Genomic DNA, 22,998 nt, shown 5'->3' with positions numbered 1-22,998 from the left:
ATAGCTGAGAATCCCAACAAAACACACCGTTGTCTTCATGACAAGAAAGAGACACTGGTGTCTACATATTGACAAGAAAGAGACAGAGGAGAAAGTGGTACAGTCAGCTGGGGCATTAAGGCCACTGTGGCCTCAGGTCATGCCATTGGTTTGAGCGGCACAAGGCCAAACAGAGGGGCAATGGCGGCCATGGCCTTCCCAACCCAGGCAACATCCGACTGGGAACCAACCAACACGGGGGCGGGGGCCCTTACAGAGACATAGGAACAGATTGTTCTTCTCGTAAACAATATAAGAATATATAGTTGCAATTACATTCAATATAATGAGTGGGCGGGGTGGTTAAACAGCCGCCTTGGGTGTTCTTGTAAGCCCCTAGAGGGTACAAAATAGAACCGTTAAATGAACAGCGTAAATGAACGCTGGAGGGGTTCCCGCGTACATTCTACATCCGTGTTGCACGTGCCTGCACACGGAACAAGCCTCTGAATTGGTATCTCAAGTCAACAACACGCTGCGTTCTATTTTTCTATTTACTCCCGAGTCCCGAGGTGACATCTGGCAGAGCGGGAGGTCCTGCTTCAATCGTCCTCAGGGCAGCAGGCTATTATGGGCCGGCTGGGAAGAAGGAAAAACACACGCCTACCTCAGGGACATGCTGGGCCTCCGATTCAGCCCGGGAGAAAGAGTTGGAGAGGCCCTCATTGCGTGCTATAGAGAGAGATCTCTCCCTATAGCGCTGCTGCTACTCAAAGATTTGCCATTTCAGATCATGAAAAGTGACAAGCCAGTGGGCCAATTACATGAATTATATTTCGTCGTTGTCGGGTGGAAACCTTGTATGTCCAAAACCGTTTGCTTTGTATTTATCATTTTAAAAATGATTTAAACTAGTGAAAACAGCCGATCTACAAGCACACAACGCCTCGCACCGCGAGGCGTTGTGTACTTGTAGATCTGCTGTTTTCACTACTTTTGTGCAAACAGTTTAATTTTTACTTTTGTGCAAACAGTTTAATTTTTTCCTAATGGCCGGCCTGGACCGGCCTGGAATGAACCGGCCGTTCGGGAGTTGTCCCGCTTTTCCCAATGGCCAGCACGTCCCTGGCCTACCTCGATACTGTGTTTTTGACGGTTCTTCTTTGTAAAGTATCAATAGTGCAACGTCGAAATACTCTGTTACAAGTAAACGTCCAGGTCATCCAAATTTACTTTGATGAAAGTACAGAAGTATTGGCATCAAAATGTACTTAAAGTACCAAAAGTATACATACAGTACTCCTTATCAGAGTCCTGCAACGGGTCGGGGCCGTGTTTGACGGGTGAAAACGGGCGGAATATATTCTATTATAAATTCGCGGGGACAGGCGGTGCGCGACCAAACACGGGCGGGTGACATTTCATTGTGAAAATCAGACAACTGTTTCCGCCTAAAGAACGTCATAGGAGCGCACACATTGAGCAGCAGGACAGAACCACGGCATGCATACAGCATTGTTTCCGCCTAAACAACGTGGAGCGCACACAGTGGGAAGTGGCACTGGGCAGCAGGACGCATATAACACACAGACAGACAATCACAGCACACATCAGCACGTTATCCCAATCTCATCATAGCAAGGCCATCTAAAAGGATTAAGAGTGGCAGCTGACCTGGCGTTTATGTAAATACTGTATATGGCGTCGCAAACACTGAGGACGGCGTGCGGGGACGATCGAGTGAGATGCCATTTAGATTCACGCACGCACAGCTGTAGGCTATTTACTTTACTGCATGTAATTACAGGTAGCGGGGCAGGCAATGGGTACATTTTTTGACGGGTAACGGGTTACGGGTTGGTCCACGGATCTGATTAATGATGGGCGGGGCGGGCACGGGTTGTCAAAATTGGACCCCTTCAGGACTCTGCTCCTTATGCAGAATGTCCCGTTTCACAAGTCATCATTATAAGGCGTATTTCCACTGCAGGGCCAAGCCAGAACCAGAACCAGAACTTTCCAGAACCAAGAACTTTCAAGAACCCATGAAGTTCCAGATTATCCAGAACCAAGTTCTGCTTTTGTTTCCATATAACCAGACCCAACCGGGAAGCTCAACTGGTCAGCCTGATTTGGCTGAGACAAAACAGCTGGTCATTTGAACAGCAGCACATTCGGGAATCTAAAATCTAAAATAACAGCTGTATGTAAGAAATACGTCTTTAGTTACTACTTTCTGGATATAAAAATAAAATAAAAAACAATAGAACGTTCAAACAAGCTGCTAACTGTACTGAGCTGGTACGCTGCCTTTGCTCTAGGGAGAAAAAAAGCGTGTCTCTCTCTCACACACACACGCACACGCACGCACACACACACACACACACATACACACACACACGATACGAAGCAGGCGTGTCCTGAACACAGCACACGGCTCGGCTGCTGAGTGCTGACTCGAGTCACCAATGGACGGGCGAATGTAGAAATGCTAATCTCCACTGTTTTAGTTTGTTGTCGGCCTATCGACGTACATTTTCTTTATTTGTGCTTGGCACTGTGTCTGTCTGCTTGTGCACTCGACGCCCATTTCAGAAAGACGACGGCGACGGAATTTGTTTGAAAATCCTTTCATTTAGAACGGATGCTTCTAGCTCCTTCTGGATATTTTCTTCTCCCGCCCAGCCACAAATAAGAGCCTGTATCATCACATTCACTTGACCAATGTGTCGTGGCTGTCGTCTGGCGTCGCGTCCATATAGTGTTTCTGTCTGTCGGAATAGGATTTTAAAAATGACGCTGTTGTGTTGTGAGAGATTTCTCCCCGTTCTCCTCGGTGTAGTTACCTCCACTCGACCAATCGAGAGCCGGAGCGCTGCTGGCCCCGCCCATAGGTTCCCAGAACTCAAGTTTAGTTCTACATCAGGAGCAGGACCTAAAAAAGGTTCCAGGAGGTTCCAGGAACCTTGTCTGGAACCGGGCCGTTCGCAATGGAAACAAAACCAGAACCAAAAAAATAGGTTCTGGTTCCTGAAAGTTCTGGTTCCACCTTGCAGTGGAAAAGCGCCTTATGTCTAAAATGTATAAGAATCTTTAGAAAATAGCCAAAGTGGTTAACGTATGTTTTGTGATAATAATCGAAATCGACAAAGTAACTGGTTAACTTAGTTTTCAAATAATTGTAGTGGAGCAAAAATACATTCTACCACTTTTTCGAGTCACGTGTTCAAATACTGGATTCTGATTGGCTAAATTCCGGAGGTTATCAGAGGACAACTGCCGCAAAGTTGTGTGTCCGAGATCAATGCGCCTCAGTGTACATCCGGGGACTTCAGGAGGTCCTTTCCCCCAACCAACAAATGACGGTGGCAACGGTCCTATGTTTACTAACGTGCATGCTATAGTCGCCGATTTATTTGGATCCAATGCAATCCGCCAACTTTAAAGCCCCTTTTCTCTGAACCTATGCCTTTCTGGAAGCGAACAGCCTCTATTTACGGCCGGAACGGTACTTCTAACTGACGTTAGCTTAGCTGTAAGCTAGACGCATGGATTAGTATGGAGTTGGCGCCATCTGTTGGTGAGTAGAAGATGTTGTTTGTGGAACTATCTGCTGTCTCGCGGAAGTTTTATAGGCAATAATGATTGTAACTTAAGATCCTTGCAAGTTACAACTATGTGTTTTCTTTCATGTATACGGGAAAAAGTGGTAGAAAAGCTATTTACCACTCGGGGTCGGACATTATGCTCTCATAATGTCCTGAGTGATGGTGTTATCGGACTCGGCTGCGCCTCGTCCGATAACACCATCACTGCGGACATTATGAGAGCATAATGTCCTCTCACTCGGGGTAAATTGCTTACATATTTGCCTTTGAGATGTACAGTAGTGGAGTAGAAGTAAAAGTATAGAACATTGGAAATATTACAGTAAAGTGAAAATGCCACACAATTGTACTTGGGTACAGTACTTGAGTACATATTCTTAGATACTTTACACCACTGTTTTTGGCAGCTTGATTCTAAACGATGAGGAGATCATGCATGAAATATTTGCATTTTATGGATATTTGCATTTCCGTAGCATGTGTTATGATTGATTGTAACACCAGGTGACCAAAGTGAAGAGATTCATTTGTCTAGAAAGATCAAATATATTTCGGTCTGAACACATGCAGAATAGAGTATAGAGGATATACAGTAGGACATAAGTGTGTCATTGAGTGTACATTATGCATTCATTATAGTTGGCGAGAAACTGCATTTTCATAGATTAGCATGTGTTATTGTGTGTGCATGGGAGGTTAGTGCATGCAAGAGAGAGAGAGAGAGAGAGAGAGGGAGAGAGAGAGAGAGAGAGAGAGAGAGAGAGAGAGAGAGAGAGAGAGATCCAGAAATGCCATGTATTGTACACTGTAAAATCCTTGTCATTAATTCATCCATTTGTAACACTGAGTGGACAGACACCTTGTTGCCTAAATTGCCTTTTCGGCTGATTGGTTGATGTAACCTACCACTTGTCAACCACTACTGTTCCTACCAGACCATAGGATCTACTGTTCTCAATAGAAGAGCTATTCGTTATATTGTATCAACATACTCTGCCAGGTGGCACAGTGGTAACGTCCCTGCATGCCCACCACCATGGAGGTTGTGGGTTCGAATCCATGCACCGTGGTACATCCAGCTTTGTCGGGCTGGCAGGTGAGTCAGTAGGATACAACAGTAGTGACAACACAGACATGTGTGTGGGAAGGAATACATTGGCATAATTACTAAAATGGGGAGAAAAAGGGCATAAAAATAATTGGCTACTCTACTAAGAGAAAAAATACTCTGCCATACTGATTGGTCTTTTTTATTATTATTATATGCATTTCAATCAGGTATGGATTGTTCTGTGGGCTGGTAGAGGGCTGTGATGTTGTTGTTTTTTAGTTTTCTTTTTTCATTTCTTTTTTTTTTTGTCCTGGGCTGACAAGCCCAAAGAAAGGAAAGGGATCGGCTCACCAGTTTGTCTCGCATACACTTTTGTTATTGCTCATCTATTCAAATATAGCCTGTTTCATAATGAGAAAAACTCTCTCCTAAAGAGTCATTTGACAAAAGTGCAATGCGAAAGGCCAGTGAGGGTAAAGCTGGCCGCACACTAGCCGATAATCGGGCTATTTAATTACCCCCCCGACAATCGGGCTGCCACCGACTGAAACGGGCCCGACAATCGGGCATGAACGTCGTCTAGCGTGAGGTCTCACAGATCCACTCGGTGCCCAGCCGAGTGGCTCGGAGGACGATCGGGGGTAGCCCGACTCTTTTCAAACATGTTTGATATTTTCCTGGATCAGTACTTGTCTGGAAGACTGGAAGGGCAGCAGGGGACTGAGAGAAAATAGTACAGCAGCCGCTGATAGACGCAAGTCTCTGAGCATACATCTGACTGAGTGACAGATCCATCTCTTTTTTGTTCTCTCCACCTCTCCCGGCCTCTGCCTCTCTCTCTCACACACACACACACACACACACACACACACACACACACACACACACACACACACACACACACACACACACACACACACACACACACACACACACACACACACACACACACACACACACACACACACACACACACACGCGCGCGCCCGCACACAGACACACTTTTCATAGCGTCCGTCCGTCCATCAGGTTGTATCATGAATGATTGGGATTTAAATTAAAACTCAACGGCAGCGCATATCAAACAAACAGAAGAAACACCGCGACCAGCACACATCCCTTGCAAGTAGGTGGGACGTTCGCGAACGAATCGAGTATTTTGAACGGCTCTTTGAAATGAACGATGGGATCCGGTTCGCAGTAGGGAGCCGTTCCTTTCTAATGAACAGTGGTGGGAAAATAGCCTACTGCAATCAATGTGGAAATACTCTGCCACAAGTAGAGGTTTTTGGAATGCTAATATACTTGAGTAAAAGTACAAACGTATTGGTATCATTCAACATTTAATTAATGTAGCCTACAGAGTAGACCTACCAATAGTAGAAAGTAGGCAGAATGTCCTGTTTCACAGATTTTCCAATGAATAAAATGTAGAAAAATCTTTTGAAAATAGCCGATCTACAAGCTCACAATGCAACAAATGGCAGGTATGTAGGCCTACCTATATATGGCAGAAATAAATGTATATAGGGTTGAAGTTATTTGTAATTATAATCAAAATCTACAAAGTGACTAATGAGCCAGTCTTTTGAACGGCTCTTTGAAAGGAACGGATCCCAGAGATCCGGTTCACTTCAAAGGACCATAAATCCCATCTCTATGAGTCAAAGAAGTACACGCCCATCCTGATCTACAAGCTTACAACGTGGCACGGGACAGACACAGTTTGGTCTTGGAGATCTTGTTCTGGGTGCGCTACACAGTCATACGACTAATCATAAATCAGGCACCATGACAAGGACAGAGCAGTGCTTTAGCGCAGGAGAGAGAGGGGATGTCAGAGTTGGATGTACATGAAACGTGTCAAAGTGATCTCATATCGTCAAAATAGGACACAACTTCCATATTGAAGCTTTTTTTTTTTCGTTGCGTGAGGCGGTGTTGTGTGTTGAGTCAGTGGATAACGTCATGTGTTTGTATGTGCGTGTGCGTGCGTGTTGCAAAGCACAGCTCTCAGAACACCCCCCGTGGCATCTTGCATTATATTATTTATTATTGCTGTGTGCGAGCCCGACTCAATCGGGATAGAATCCTGTAGCGTGCGGAGCGCCCGACTGTTCAAAACGGCTAGTCTGAGTCCGTTTAGATTATCTGGTAAAATAATCTGAAAAAATGATCCTGTAGTGTTTAATTCTACCCGATTCAGTCGGGCCCGATTATCGGCTAGTGTATGGCCAGCTTAAGTCACAAAATCTGATGGGTAATAACATGTGGCATGACAGTGCAAATTTAAATCACATTTAAACTAAAGCTGGAGGTATTTTCCTTGCTATGCCAGGAGCTGTACATAAAAGAGTTAGCTGGCAATGGGCCAAAGGCTTTAGACCCCACTCAGCTTAGAGTTACAGCTAACATTACTGCACTCCACAATGGAGAGGCCAACTAACCTACAAATGCCTGCCATTGAGTGTGGAAAAGCTAAACAAAGAAATGGCTGCAAAGAAGAAGGCCCGCAACTCTAGGTTAAATGACAACTTTAAAAGCGGGAGGTAAACAATGAGTCTACTACCATTGCTTCCATTACTGTGTGTAGTAGAGCTATTGTAACAATGAGTCTACCATTGCTTCCATTACTGTGTGTAGTAGAGCTATTGTAACAACTAGCTATTGTTTACCTCCCACTTCCCATTCCAAAGATGCACCGCAATATTTCATGGGCAGATGTGACTTATGGGGCCCAGTAGTGTTACTGTAAATAATAATAAAGAAATCGCCGGCTTATTGGGTCTAAAAAGACATTTAGCCACTTGTCCACATGCCCCCGCCAACTGAAATCAAAATCGCCGAAATGGCTAAAATGATAGAAAGCAGTAAATGAAAAAAAGAAAAAAGAATCCTCATCTTTTCTTTTCTCTAATTGCAATAAGACAGTCTTAACCTGCACGGCTCAACAACGTCATGAAAGTAAGGATATGGCCAGCACACAATGGATGGCCTTTTCACATGGTTTTAATAGCTAAACAAGACTAACAGAAAAGACGAGGAAAATTGCTTTACATCAGGCAAAAATGAAGCCATGACTCGAGGTCAGAATTATTAAATGATAAAGAGAAGACATGGATGGATAGATATAGAGGAGGGGGAGAGAGAGAGAGAGGGAGAGAGAGAGAGAGAGAGAGAGGGACAGAGAAAGAGAGATAATGTAATAAAAGTCCTGCTACAGTCACTAATTATGCCGTATTCTGTGTGAATGTTTGAACTGGATTCGTCCCATGTTTTCTACATATTTTCTCAAAGTAGCTTTAAGGGTTTGCAGGTTGTGCTGAGTCACCATCAGTCCTGCTGATCCACATCACTAGCGCGACTCAGCAAAACCACGCACGCAGCAGCGCCGGTCAGCAAGATTCAGCTCGGTTGAAAAGAAAGAATATGAGAGGGAGCGAAGGGGTGAGAAAGAGGGAGATGATGAGAGTGGGATGGGAGAGAGAGGAATAAGGGACAATAACGGGGTGAGAAACTGAAAGAGAGAGACAAATGGACAAAGAGACAAAAAAGAGATAAACTCACATTCAGTCCTTTCTGGAAGAGTTTCTGGCCCATGACGCTAGCCAGCATCCTGATCAGTGCTGCCCCCTATAGGACAAACAAATAACAGGCATTGACAAATATAACATGTACTGTATATAACTGCACAATGTGACATAGCTCTGTTTACACAATGCTACCAAAACTGTATATTTATGTTCCCCATTTTCAACTGTTTTCATTGCGACCGAAGGTCGCAGTATACAGAAATGTCGCAGCTTGTCAGTCAGTCAGTCAGTCAGTCAGTCAGTCAGTCAGTCAGTCAGTCAGTCAGTCAGTTAGTCAGTATACATTTTTACAGTCTATTGTTTTTTCCCATGTCACTGTGACATCACAGGTGATATCACAGGTGACATCACCTATGTAAAAGTCCATACTGTATATGGGTATTCCTCAGAATCTCTTTTACTGTATGCCCATATACAGAGTGCCAACTTGCCCACCCACATACTTGCACACTCTATATGCCATATGGCCATGACTCGAGTGCACAAGATGCAAGTTGACACCTCGACAGAGTGCAGTCTAGTTATTATTCACAAACCTTAGGTCAGGATTTAGAGGGTGAGTTTTTAGAATCAGCATCAGGTCTAAATGGGATATACTGTGGATACACTGTATTAAAACTAACATAATTGCTAACAACCAATGAGTAGTATTATAATTGGGAATATATCTTTGCTAACATATGTAAGCATGCATTGGTACTGTAGGTGAAGGGTATGCACTGGAGCAGGAACGTGCTGAGAATGTTAGAGGGGAAGCGGCTGAATTTGTAAAAGGGCACTTCGGTCGCCGGCAATTTCGAGCCACATTTAGAGGAGTATCTCATTTTAAAATAACATTAGAATAATACTTGTCACGAAGAAAAAAAAAGAACCCCACCAACTGAATAACTCTGTTGTGATATCATTATTCAGCAAACCGAGCTCCCCTTTCTCACTCAATTTCATCTCACCACATGCCCTACTTGACAAATGAGATTGAAATGAACTTTACTTTGTTTTTCCACACACCTCGCCTGGGCATGTGCGTGGGTGGGTTTGGCTGCAATTTGAGGGCTTGCCTTAATATACTTTGTTGCGCACGGTGTTGCACACCAAAAAATAGCCGATCTACAAGTTCACAGCCTGTCACGCTGCAACACTCATCTAAGTATAACCAGTAAGATGCCTAAGGGTGAAAAGTGGGCAAGGTCGCACCTTTTATATCGGACCAGTTACCCATACGGAGATCTCTGGTACCCATATATGGAGATCCATCACAGATATGGGCTTAAAATTGATGCTATCAGGGATCTCTATATGGGCATAAAGGGGATTTGGTTCCCCTGGCATCACAGGGATCTCCATATATGGGCATAAAGGGATTGGTTCCCCTGACATCACAGTGATGTCAGAGCGTGATGTCAGAGCGTGAGATTAAATCAACAAAAAAGACAAGCGTTAGCCATACATACAGATACGGTCAAGATGTTCTGATACTAAACTGCGACCTACGGTCGCAATAAAGCCTTTTCTGGGGATATGTCGCACTGCATGGATTTCCACACAGAGGGCAATTATTTCAACATACAGTGCTGGATTCAAGGTCAAGACAGTTTGGAAAAGGCAATTCTATTGAATACTGCCTTTAGGTACGGCATGGGAAGGAGACATTTTCATTTATTTCACCATAGTAAATAATGCGTAGCATTCATGGTCTGGAGAGGGAACTTTTAGACAGATGGCTAGAAGGGCAGGGGCTTTTGATGTCTGTGTGCATTTTTATAGCTTTTTCTCATGGCCAACATTTATATCAAAATATCTGTGGAAACATGAATCTCTTCTCCACCGTATAGAGAGAGCATTCCCTGCTACGCCCCTCGAATCTCCTGTGCGTTTGTAGATCTGCAATTTTTAGCGAATGTTCTCAATCGCCACAGAATACGGACGCTGGGGTTCAAGTGGTTAAGGAGAGTACCTGAGTAAATGTAAGCTATACTTAGTCACTTTCCACCACTGCAAATGAAGATATTTTAATGAGGATGTAAATCTCGCCGCATTAATAGGACAGAACTTAAAGCGGAGAAGTAATATCCCCTCCGGGGTGAGTAAGAACCTTTTATACCGTCTGCTGAATATAATTTTTGGCTAATTGTCAGCCTCAGCCTAAATTGCACAAAATGTATTTCATTTCAGCCCTTTAATTAGTAGCCCAGAGTAAGCATGGCTGACAGGAACAATCTGCATGCTATTACCCCGCTGCAAACAACACAACTGGTCACTGAATAAAATGTGTAATTGTTGCCCAAATTGTTCATGAGAGGAAGCACAAATTCCGAGTCGGGATCACTTTGTAAATGAAAACAGAAGAATACGGCAGGAACATACTCTACAGAAACCATCCTATCTTTATATTTAATCTTGGTATGTTTGTTTTTTGTTTTTTTTATCATACACGCATTAGGCCTATAGTAAAATGTCAGATCTATAAGCTTACGCGTGAATAAAGCCAACACATCCACAGTTGAACCAACCCCAGCATGCCTATTCTAGGCGGAACATTCGTCAAAAATAGCTGATCTACAAACAAAGAGATATGGGGTAGACGGAAGAGTATATAGTAAAGAGTTTAGTTGTAACTTTAAGTCCAATTCTCTAAGTCTAGACGGTTTAAATGGTTAGAGGGATATTTTTAAAAAAAAGTTTAAGTTGCTTAATTCAGTATTTTGATATTTGATATTAATTTATCAGACCTATTGGTTCCTTGGTTCTAGTGCAGGGGTCCTCAACGTTTTCTGGCCGGGGACCCCCAAACTGATGGGGAGATGGAGCAGGGACCCCCTACCACCTCGTAGGGTGGGTGGGTCGGGGCTACGACATATTTTTTATTTTAAACATGTACAAGTTACAGCGAGCAGGGTGGGCCGTACCACTACCATTTCTAAACATACTACTTATTACTGAGAACCAATGTCAATAATATCAACAATCTGTCAATTGCATAGTAATCATGTATTCAAGCTATTCAAAATGGATAGAATCATGATTTATTTTTTAACATAAATGTGAAAAATGAAAAAAAAAAAGAAAGAAAGAAACATTGTTTTTTTTTGGGGTTTTTTAAGCAATAATTTCGCGGACCCCCTGCAGTACCTCCGCGGACCCCCTAGGGGTCGCGGACCCCCTGTTGAAGACCCCTCTAGTGAATCATATTGTATTGAGGGTGCCGTGTTTTTAAAATAAATACATACACACACAGCACGCACACACCTCATTTTAGTGAATTTGATTGCACCCAGGTTGGGGGCATCGGGCATGCAGGGCCCTGAGCGAAGTCACCCCCCCCCCCCCCCCCCCCCCCCCCCCCCCCCCCCACCCGCACGCGGAGCGTGGCCGCGATTTTTTTACTTCGTACACGCGCGTGCAAGAAACGATTTTCTGTGGATGTGCATCAATAAATGCTATGGAATTATGCAGCAACTGTACCTCTAAACAGTAACACAGAAGCATGTTTATTCTGCTGCTTTTATTGTACACGGCCACGAAGCAGACTCCTGCAGAATGAATGCAATAGCTGAATGGGACCATGTATTTACTTCACTAGGCTATCAATCTCTCTCAGGCTCTCCCATAAGTAAGTAACGGAAGGGAAGGGAACGCTGAATCAAGTGGTGTTTGTGTGAAGATTTAATATGAAAACAAAACTAAATCAATTAACCAAGCCTAGCGCGGGGCCCTTGCAGGTGCGGGGCCCTGTGCGACCGCACCGTTCGCTCTACCCTAGCGGCGGCCCTGGGGGCATGCATGCAAGTGGCTGGTGTAAATAGTAACAAAGAATTTGACGGCTAATCTAAAATATTAACCCTTATTGTAAAAAGAAAAGAAAAAAAGGGTAGTCCTTTAAAAAAAAATTACCCCCCTCAACTATTAGGATGGCAGTATGAGTGACCAGAAGAAAGGACGGGTGTTTTCGATGAATCTATCACGGATAAAATTGAGTTTTAAGTTACAATGATTTTGTATAGGGAGGGGGAGTGTCTGATAACATGAATATCAAATATCTAAATACCGAACCAAGCAACTTCAAAAAACTGTCTGGGGGGTTCACAAAAGCCTGAGTAGACGATAAAATAACTCCAAAAGTTTTTGAAAGTGAAAGACGATAAAATAACTCCAAAAGTTTTTGAAAGTGAAATACCCTTTTAACAAGCAAAAGGTACTCCTTGGCTTTGGTGCCAGGCAGAAGCACACATTGCAATAGAAAAGAGTCAGCGGCTGGATAAAGCTCCAAAGGTGTTTTTTAATTGAATTGAATTTCTTTTATTTTTAGGTTGCAGCCAAGAGCACAGATTGCAGAATTCAAGCAGCAAACATCTAGCACTGATAGTACATTAGACTTACTAATTCCACCTGCACTAAGCAACAAAGTTTTATTCACAAGCCCCACTTTTGATTTAAAGTGCAATTTCAAACCCATTTAGGCCCTACAAAGGCAGAGTGCAGTAACTACGTTTTCGGACACACCGACTTATTTGTGTCGCCCAAACGTCAAAATAGCCTTCATGCTATTGGGGGATGAACATTTAGCTCAAGAACAGATTCAGTTTCTGTACACGTGTAGGCTATTATGGAAGCAAATGATGCATTCAAAGTCTATGCTTAAAAATAAATAAATAAATAAATAAACAGACTTAAAGGGAAAGACACGTTTTCCCACGGCCCCACTTGGGAACCATAGGTTGAGAACAGCACTAACGTATTCATAGAAAAATTAACATATGTCAGTCAATGTTCCTGGCTGTACAGTACATGTTAATTGCATACATGTCATATTGACATCAAAAACCAACCACACTCACAAATGGAAGTCTTTTAAAGCATGTCATATGCAAAAGCAGCAGTGACAGGAGCGCACGTGTTTCGGCCTGTTGGCCTTCGCCATATGCTGACGAAGGCAGCTGTGAGTGTGGTTGTTTTTTCCACGTCAGTATTGCTCAGAATCTTCCCCCCGACAGAGTTCAAAGTCTAACGTTTGTTTGTAGTTGAGCGCGCCGAACATTGAAGTGACAAAAATACATGCAACATCCAATTAATCGCGCTAAAATATTTATTTCATTTATTTGAGAGAGGCTCAGCACCCAAGTCTCTATACATTATACATTATTATCCTACTATGTATTTATGTTGTGGTAGCATTACTGCCCGGGGGTCATCAATATGTCTGTACGCGGATAAATGTTTCCGTTGCAAGACTTATCTATGAGCTGCATGGAACATTACGAGTCCACTGGTGCAGTGGTTCTCAAAGGTTTTATTTTCAAGTTCCCCCCATAATTCTGAGAGTGTACAAATGGAGCCAAATGGACCTGTACGGGTGCATTTGGTTCCATTTGTACACTCTGTGTTACAGACCTGTAATGGTCATTTAGGGATAGCTCTTTATATCTCTGCTGTTGTGCAGAGATATCCAGGAGTTGAAAAAACATCTAGCTCAAGTGGAGTTAATTAGGAGGTTTTGGCCGAAGCGCTTTTTACTACTTTTCATTGGTTCAATATTTTTTAACCAACACACAGATGGAAAGAGTGTTCAATAGGACTGATTTATGAAGAAATAATTAATCTGAGAAAGAGTGTTCAATAGGACTGATTTATGAAGAAATAATTAATCTGAGCTGAAGAATTGAGTTTTCTGCTGGACAGCAGCGATATGTTATGTCTATTCATGTTGTGTGTACGACAAGCCAGCATTCAAGATTCAATAACTTTGTTGCCATGTCAACATAGTTGATAGGAATTTGTCTTGGTTCACTCTCAGACATAAGAATAAGGACAGTGCAGCAGCAAAGCATATACAAACACCCATAACACCAAAAAAGAGAAGAATAAAAAAATAAAAACACAAATGGAAAACAATACTCAGCAGCATAGAAAGTGCATACAGTTTGGTTTAAAGTGCTATATATTGCCATATACAGTATATGCATAACGAGTCAGTGCAAGTTCAGATGTTCAATAGCTAAGGGGTAGGTGCCATCTCTGAAGCGAGATGTTTTGCTCTTGATGCTTCTGTATCTCCTGCCTGATGGGAGGAGATTATGGCAATGACCCCTGTTACTGCCTCTTTACTAAAGGCCCCTGTGCTCCTCTAGTGGTGTAATTTTCATCAGTGTGTGCGTGCGTGTGTGTGTGTGTGTGTGTGTGTGTGTGTGTGTGTGTGTGTGTGTGTGTGTGTGTGTGTGTGTGTGTGTGTGTGTGTGTGTGTGTGTGCGTGCGTGCGTGCGTGCGTGCGTGCGTGCGTGCGTGCGTGCGTGCGTGCGTGCGTGCGTGCGTGCGTGCGTGCGTGCATGCGTACTGCATGTGTGTGCGTGTGCACCTTCTTGTATGCGATCCAGTCGAACACCCGGTCGATGTCAGCTGCCTGATCTACTTCCTGGGAGATGGGGTGGGAGGAGCTTAGGCCATCCAATAGCATCACCTCGTGGAGAACGTCCGTTAGGAAGCGCTGTTTCTCCTGAAACGACAACATCGGCATTGTTTTAAAAACTGAAACCCTACAGTTTATCTACATACTTGATGTTGATTTGATTATTGCACTGAAACAAGAATTACTTGTGAGGACATTTTAGGATAGAATTTATTAATGTAGTTGCTTGCAACGTAGGTTCAGGAGTGGGGACCCACCTCTGCTCATCCTTGCCACTTCCCTGTCACAATCACCTTATCACATACACCTGCCTCACTATCTCCTGGCCAATCCACGTCGCAATCACCACAGTATAAAAGCACCTGAGTCATTCCACGAAACCGGTACGATTTGAGGTCCCTCTAATCCTTTTAGCTGTATTTTATCTATTTGGTCACCAAAATTGATTTTTAGAAGCTTTTATCATTAATTGAAATGTTCCCTTTAATATCGTGTAAAACTTACATACATTTTATCTTAATTCCAGAAATTATCTTCAATTCTTTTAGTAGACACCACCTATTTTGTCCATTTTCTCATGTCCCCGATGGCTGCTAAGGAAAGTGGACTTGAGATATAACTACTAAAAATGTAAAATAATGCATAAATTATGCTATTCACATAAAACCAGCAATGTACTCTATTGCTGGTCATGTTTAGTATTTTAATAGATAGATGATTTATCATTAAAATCACATAATATAGCTCCGTCCCCCAATCGCACTCAACCCCGTTACAAAGTCATTCTCCTCTCTGTAAAAAGTATGAACTGCTCCTTTAGTGACATTAACAACATGCAATGGCATTCTACAAGTCTTCTGAGCAAGATGCTGCAGAAAGAGGACATTTCCCAACTTTTTACACCTATTTATAGTCATTTAAACTTTCATAGTGTGGTCGTAAAGCTTAACAACTCAACCCCGTTACATGAAATAAAGATAGAAAACAATCATTTGTGAAAAATATCTTTGTTATTTCAACAATGTATCTGATTTCCTAATGTCTTGCATGCCATGTGGTCTCTTCTTAATCACCACAGGTAGAGTAATTGCCATCTTGAGTAAAAAATCTCAACCCCGTTACACTCAACCCCGTTATCAATGTCAACCCTGTTAAATGGATTATTCCATATAAAAATATTAATTTAATGCCTGAGATGGGAAAATATGTTTTTCTGCATGTTAAATATGTCCTTAATGGTGTGGGCTATTCAGAAAAGTAATTCATTTCGATCAAATTTTCCCGAAAAAAATGTCCAAATCGTACCGGTTTCGTGGAATGGTGTTTGCCTTCCCTACCTGTTTGTATCTGCAAAAGTAGATCCCAAACGCCCTCCCTCCCTCCCCAAACACCTAATCATTTTACAATCCTTGCTCTCCTAAGATCTTTTTTCTCTCCATCCTCCAGGAGCCCAAGGTATGGGAGCAATGGAGCCTCAGGCCTGAGATAGCTCCCGGGCAGAGCATCCTTGCCGTCACTCCAGAGACGACCCCCATACTGTGTCTCACCATACCCCGGGCTCCTTCACCATCGCACCACGTTCACATCAACATTCACTTTCACTTCGATCAATAAACATGTTCAACTTGAGCAGAGGTGTGGTTTCTTACTAGTGAAATGTAATTTAAAGAGGTGGTGCCATCGTTTTGTACGTTTTCTGTTTTGTATGGTCTATGGAGTTAACATTACTCTAATAGACCCCCAGGGGTGGTTAAAATATGCAAATATGTCATCCCTGTGTATTTTTGGTTTCTTCCTGGAAGTTGAGAGCCTTCGAGTCAAAAAGGCCCAATTGAAATACATCACTATTAATGACAATAATAAAATCAAAGTTTATGGAGATGACTGACATCATAGATGTTTGACCTCATAGACCACGTAAGACTGACATAATGTCCGTATATGGGCATTCCCAGATTAGGCTATGACCATAGGCATTCCCAGATATGGGATAAATATTGATGACATCAGGGATCTCCATATATGGAGATAAAAGGGATTTTATTTGTGTGGTTGCCCTAACAGGGCATCATCTGGGAATGCCCATATATGGACTTAATATTGACATTTTCGGGATAGGTAAGGCGTAAAATGTATGCTAATCAGTAAGTCAGACGGAGCATCTGGCCCAGTTAGAGCACAGATATGGCCAGGCCTTATTTCCGGGCCCGTTGAGAATACTGAGCTGGTCAAGTCATCATTGTGATGTCAGAACAGGTCAGCTATATCCTTCTGCTGAGCTGGTCAAGTCATCATTGTGATGTCAGAACAGGTCAGCTATATCCTTCTGCTGAGCTGGTCAAGTCATCATTGTGATGTCAGAACAGGTCAGCTATATCCTTCTGCTGAGCTGGTCAAGTCATCATTGTGATGTCAGAACAGGTCAGTGCAAATAAATTCTGTCTTGGCCTTTCATTTGCATCATTGTGATGTCAGAAGAGCATGAGGTGTGACGAGCTGGAGGTTTTCATACTAAATTAGCTAGTCTTTGAAGAAGTACAAATAAAAAAAAAAGTCAAATGAAACACTAACCCTGAAGCCAGAGACTCATTGTGTGCTTGTAGAGTTGCTATGTCTGGTACGCACGCACGCACGCACGCACGCACGCACGCACGCACGCACGCACGCACGCACGCACGCACGGAGACATCAAAAGAGGCTCCAAATCCTGCCCTTTGCAAATCGTTGTTGTCGGGTGGAAACCTTGTATGTCCAAAACCGTTGTACAGTTTGTATTTGTCATTTTAAAAAGTAATAGTAATAGTGAAAATAGCCGATCTATAAGCACACAACGTCTCGTAGATCTGCAACTTTCTCTGGTTTTGTGCGACAGTCTTGTAAGATGAGGCAGGGGTTTACTTTATGAAAAAAACTGACAAAAATGTAAAACTTGGAGATACAAGGTTTCTGCCAGACAGTGACGAAATGTCCCCTTTCCATGGTCGTACTCAAAGGCACCATTCAAAAGAATTGCCTCATGTTATGCAATGTTAATGTTGAAAGAAATGCCTGGCACAAAATATTTTCAGATGGGGGTCCGTGGCTAAATCAATAATAAAAAATAATAAGGAAAAATAATAAGGGTAAAAATAATAATTAATAATTGCGACCGTAGGTCGCACTTACTATCAAAACCTGCACAAACTGTGAGTGAGTCCGTCAGTCCGTCCGTCAGTCTGTCTGTCACACCTCACACGTCACACTCTTGCCCTGCTCATATCTCCGCAACCGTTGCCCCCATCCATGCCACATTTTGCACACACGTTCCTCGCCTGCCAAACTACAACCTCCAAGGACCCCCGGAGCTCCAGGGACCCCCAGGTCCCTGGGGGACCCCCAGATGTAAAACATGACCAAATGTGCTAAACTGACCAAATGACCACCCCAACGGGGCTGCTCACGGGGAATTCCCAGGGACCACCGACTCCTGGTGCTCCAGAACGGATGCAAAAGTGGTGGCGCCCCCAGTGGAGGACCCCCTACACTGCAGCTCACATAAAATGCCGTAACTTCGGCTAGGAGCGACCGGGACAGCCGTGGCCGGTACCTATTCGTCCGCCTTGCCGGCGCGGAGACCCCACCCCTCATTTCTCACATGGCCCTCTTCTAGCGCCACCATGAGGTCGATTCTTGCAAAACACATTTTTGGACACTGCTCCTACAATTTTTGCCCTAAAATCACGCAAATCGGTACACAGTATGTCTACACTCATCCCATCAACATGAATCTCTCCCATATAGCGCCACCTCCAGGCCGATTTTTAAAAACACATTTTTGGACACTGCTCCTACAGATTTTGCCCTAAAATCACGAAAATCACTACACAGTATGTCTACACTCATGTCATCAACATGGATCAGGAAGATTTTGGCAAAACACATTTTTGCCCTATTTGTGGAGATAAGTGACCTACGGTCGCTTATCTCCCGATTAGGGAGCCTTACTGGTACATTTTAATTGTAACAAATCTCAAAGTACTACGTACAGTATTAGAAAAAAATATATAAAAAAAATGAATACAATTCAGATCAAAGGTCAGCTATAACAAAAAATGTATGTGGGTCCTATGAAAGGTTTGAGAACCACTGGTCTCACTAGTGAACTGTACTTGACCTTTACATTATATAATGGAAATGACGTCACCGGACGGCCGGTCCTAAATTAGTGCAGCAGCGTGAGAGAATAAGTGAATCATAATAACCTTGATGTGAACCACAGGAAAACAAAAGCAATGATTTTGGAGTTCCAGAGGAACAAAGTGCTGAGCTTTCAGCTTGCTGTGGGTTTTATTCATGGAGCACAGAGACAGACAGTCAGCACTTTCTCATTTCTCCTTTTTTTTTTTTTTTTTTTTTACTGTTGAACCGTCTAAAGACCTTTCTGAGCTCTCACACACCAAAGAAAAAAGGTTCAAGAGAACATAATCCTTCTGAAGAGGATCAGCATGGACTATATTACCTTGCAGACCTCCCTACACATGCCATGTCGAGAGTAGGCGATCTTTAGCTCAAGTTGCGTTGGGGGCTCGTAGATGCACAATTTTAGATAAATTAAAAAAAGAAACTTTAGGGTAAATGAAAATGCTTTTTTTTTAAATATAAATTCAATGTTTTCAAATATTAATGAAATGTAAGACTTCCAAATTGATCAGAAGCCTTTTAACTGCACGCCAGAAACAAGGAGGAACAAAAACAAAACGATGATGACTAAAACTGAGACTACTAAATATAGTGACAATTTTCGTCAAAAACTAGACTAAAATGTTAGGGAGCAACTAGTGGAGAAGAACTAACTAATTCAACTCATTTTGTGTGGTTGTGCTCGGGTGTTGCGCTCTGAAAATAGCAGATCTACAAGCTCACAGTGCGTTGCAGCGCGCTGCTTTGAGAGCTTGTAAAGTGGCTATTTACAGCATGCAACCAAGAGTAAAATCAGCCATTACACCTAAAATCTTCATCAACAACTGCCCCAAAAAGATGGCCCATTACTACGTCCTACTGCGTCATCATCAATCATTTGTCGTCAGAGTGTGAATGGCTTCCGCTGGCTGCACATGCAGTGCAGCATTGTCAACAATGTACGCTATAAGACTAATCATAGACGGAAAATGCTCAGTGGCTATCCACAAGTTTCCTGTGTCCCATGCGTGAAAGGTGGGCATCACTTCTTTTTAGGTGTTTCATTCTGACTGGTTGCTGTTGCTGCTGTGAGCCTGTGACACCTGCATCTCTGCATGGTGATTACTTGGTGCTTTGTTAAGTGATTTGAATCAGCTGTGTGAAGGAAGTGAAGCCCACATTAACACACCCCCTTTTCCCCAGTAAGCTCACTGGGAAACCTGTGGATACAAATTTGAGATAAAAACGTGAAGACAAAGTAAAAACAAGCTATGTCTGATCCAAATTAAGTGCATATATTTTTTTGCTCTCATCCTCCGCCTGTTGTAACTCCACAGCCCTTGACGTTAAAGCAATACATCCAGACTACTAATGAATTACCTTCATGTGGACCGCAGGGAGCTGATCCCTCAGATCAGCTAACACAGGGATGCTGACAGAACCCTCGCTAAAAACCCCGGGACAAAAATCCACTCGTCCCAGACAATTCGCCCTCCTGGTCCCCAAACTGTAGAATAAACACCCTGTCGCACTTAGAACAACAGACTCACTCCCTAGCTTCCACCGTGGTCTGAAGACTCACCTCTTCACCTCCACCTTAGCCCATAGCACTTACCGTAGCACTCGCCTACCATCAATGACTTTACATGAAAGTTAGATAGCATTTGTTTAGGTTTTATATACAGTAAAGTGTTTTACTGAATAGGTGCTTGGTCTACCTACGTCCTTTTTCTTAGATTACTATTTCTATGCATTTGATGTATTGATGTATTGATGTATTACCTTGCTTATGGTAAATCACTCTGGATTAAGAGCGTCTGCTAAATGCCTGAATTGTAATTTGTACATTAACAGGTAGGCTACAGTATTGTACAGTATTATCAATTGACTGTCAAAGCCCGCAAGAATATGATGTTAGTAAATTGAAGTTTACTATAGCCGCTTACTTATTATCATGCCCTTCAAATAGTAGCGAGTAATTTGCCTGGCTCCAGCCAATAGACCCGCCCACTCTCTGAGTGGACTGCTTCTCTTGGTCTGGAATTAGCATATGACGCGTGTCTTTCTGTCGGTGTCCTGGCCGACCTGGCGCACCAACCAATGAAATCAATGCAAGACCGAGGAGGGGTGGGTCTAACTTTTGAAAATCAACAGAAACAGCGGAGGGAGGGAGGGGTGGCTCACCAGAGTTCTTAATTGCTCCCTTTGAACTTCAAAGGGGTTCTGAACTGCAGTCATTGATTGAGCCATACAAGTGTCAGTAGCTCGTTAGTGTTTCTCTCTAATCAATGAAACATCAAAGACAATTACCTGTTTGGTGCCTGTCATAGAGGGGAGGGGGAGGGGGGAATGTTTTGTGTACACAAGTCAAACACAACCCCTCCCACCAGATCTCTTTGACAAATTTTAAATCCCCACCCCTTTGAAATCTCTTGTCAATGGGACAATGTCAGACTCAAGCTCCAGCGCAGAGTCTGAAATCAGGCTAGCGAGTAATAGGAATTTGAAATGTGTACGTTTTTTAAATTGTTGGGCCGTAGAACCGACCCTACCAATTTTTCAAAACATTTTAAACATTTGTGTGAGAGAAAACTGCACTAGCCGAGGCTCGTAAGACCTGCAGTTGCGGGCATGTGTTTGTTTGTTTCACGTCAAGCTTTGATGGGTTGTTATATCACACCATAATGCATCAATATAGTTTTCGTCTGAAGTGCCTTTTTTGTGGGGGAAATGCAGAATGGGTCTGACCACATGTTCTTTTTTGGGGGGTTCAGATCGTGCACTCTGCCACCTCTACCCAGTTTAAACAGAAATACTGGTAATTTGTTTTCCCCGTATTACAAGCAGTAATGCTGTGTAGAGAGAAGGTGAGAGGAAATGGTTGATCAACACTTGGTGGTTTTGTAGCTTTTATCTGCATTTGAAGCCAGATCAACTTGGATTATAGATGGCTTTGGAGATTTTGTAGCAGCTTTGTATCTTCATGTCGCCGGCTTCCATTGAAAAATGATGACTGTAGCTTTGTATCTGCTATACTGTACCTACTGTTTGTGAAAACAGCATAAAATATACATTTTGTAGACCACATATCGTTACTGTTGGGTGGAAACAGCAACGTTTGGATGTCAAAAATGTTTACTTTTCAGGATACAAATTCTAAAATAGCAAAAAATTGCAGATCTTGGCATTGTTTTGCAAAAAAGAATCATAAATAAAATGTGTTATTTTTGTGTAACATTGTAGTATGACAAACTACTGTACTGTAGGACATAAATATACGAGGGAAAAAAAGAGAAAAGAAAAGATAGTCCTACGCGGTTTGTGCCCGACAGCAACGATATGTATTTTTAAACGTTGTTCATTAATTTTGTACTATCGCCTACATTTTGTGAAGGTAATTAAGTCTCCAGACACATACTGTATCATAGTGTATGTGTAAACAACTGTCAATAGGTGATAGCCTGTGTCAACATTTACATAATTATGTAAATTTGAATCAGGATGTGGTAGTGACCGCCCCAACGGTCACGTCAGTTACAGGTCACATTAGGCAGGTTTATTTTTTTTAAACTGGAAAATAATATTCCTTCTGGACAACCTGGCAGGTAAAAAGAAAAGACAAACCACACTCTCTCACACACACACACACACACATACACTCTCACACCCACATGCACGTACTGTAAGTACGCACGCACGCACACACGCACGCACGCACGCACATACACACACACACACTTTCAGGAGACCGATACACAGCATTCCAAAGACGAACAAATTGGTACAAACGAAAACAAGGCCAAATTCAATGTGTTCAATTGATATAGCACAAACCAACAACAATCCACAAGCATTTGAAGATAAAACATCCAACTCAGATAGAAAGAGATGTCACAACAGCTTCTAGTGCCACTGCAAGGTCACTATTGAATTACAATCTTTTAACCACTTTTAACTTTTAACAGCATCCATTATTCTGGGGGGAACATTATCCAAAAAATAGCTGATCTACAAGCCAACCACACTGTGAGTAATCCATTAACAGAACAGACCATGTGTAAACAAACAAACAATTTACACAAAACTGATGTATTGTCAAATATAGTCTATGAAGATGTCTATGACATTTTTTAATCTAGAAACAAACTTTTATTCAATATGTAGTTGGGGTCTTTGCTTCATAGAACTGTATCTCTCAGCTAAGGGGTC

General features: G+C 42.6%; 1 protein-coding gene across 1 annotated transcript in view; it reads right to left on the bottom strand.

The window, feature by feature from the left end:
* The window catches only part of LOC308308839 (thyrotropin-releasing hormone-degrading ectoenzyme-like), a gene marked incomplete at both ends in the record, with an annotated part of 249,634 nt that overhangs the window by 123,671 nt on the left and 102,965 nt on the right, over positions 1–22,998 (bottom strand). Inside the window, 2 exons of the mRNA XM_080754291.1 lie at positions 8,206–8,271; positions 14,581–14,718. Coding sequence (XP_080610417.1) covers positions 8,206–8,271; positions 14,581–14,718 — 204 coding nt within the window. The remainder of the gene's footprint in view (positions 1–8,205; positions 8,272–14,580; positions 14,719–22,998) is intronic.

Source organism: Nannobrachium achirus, assembly GCF_963921795.1.
Source record: "Nannobrachium achirus genome assembly, chromosome: 23".
In the NCBI taxonomy this organism is placed as follows: domain Eukaryota; kingdom Metazoa; phylum Chordata; class Actinopteri; order Myctophiformes; family Myctophidae; genus Nannobrachium; species Nannobrachium achirus.
Note: the sequence above shows the minus strand (reverse complement) of the source record. Positions and strands in the feature narration are given on the sequence as shown.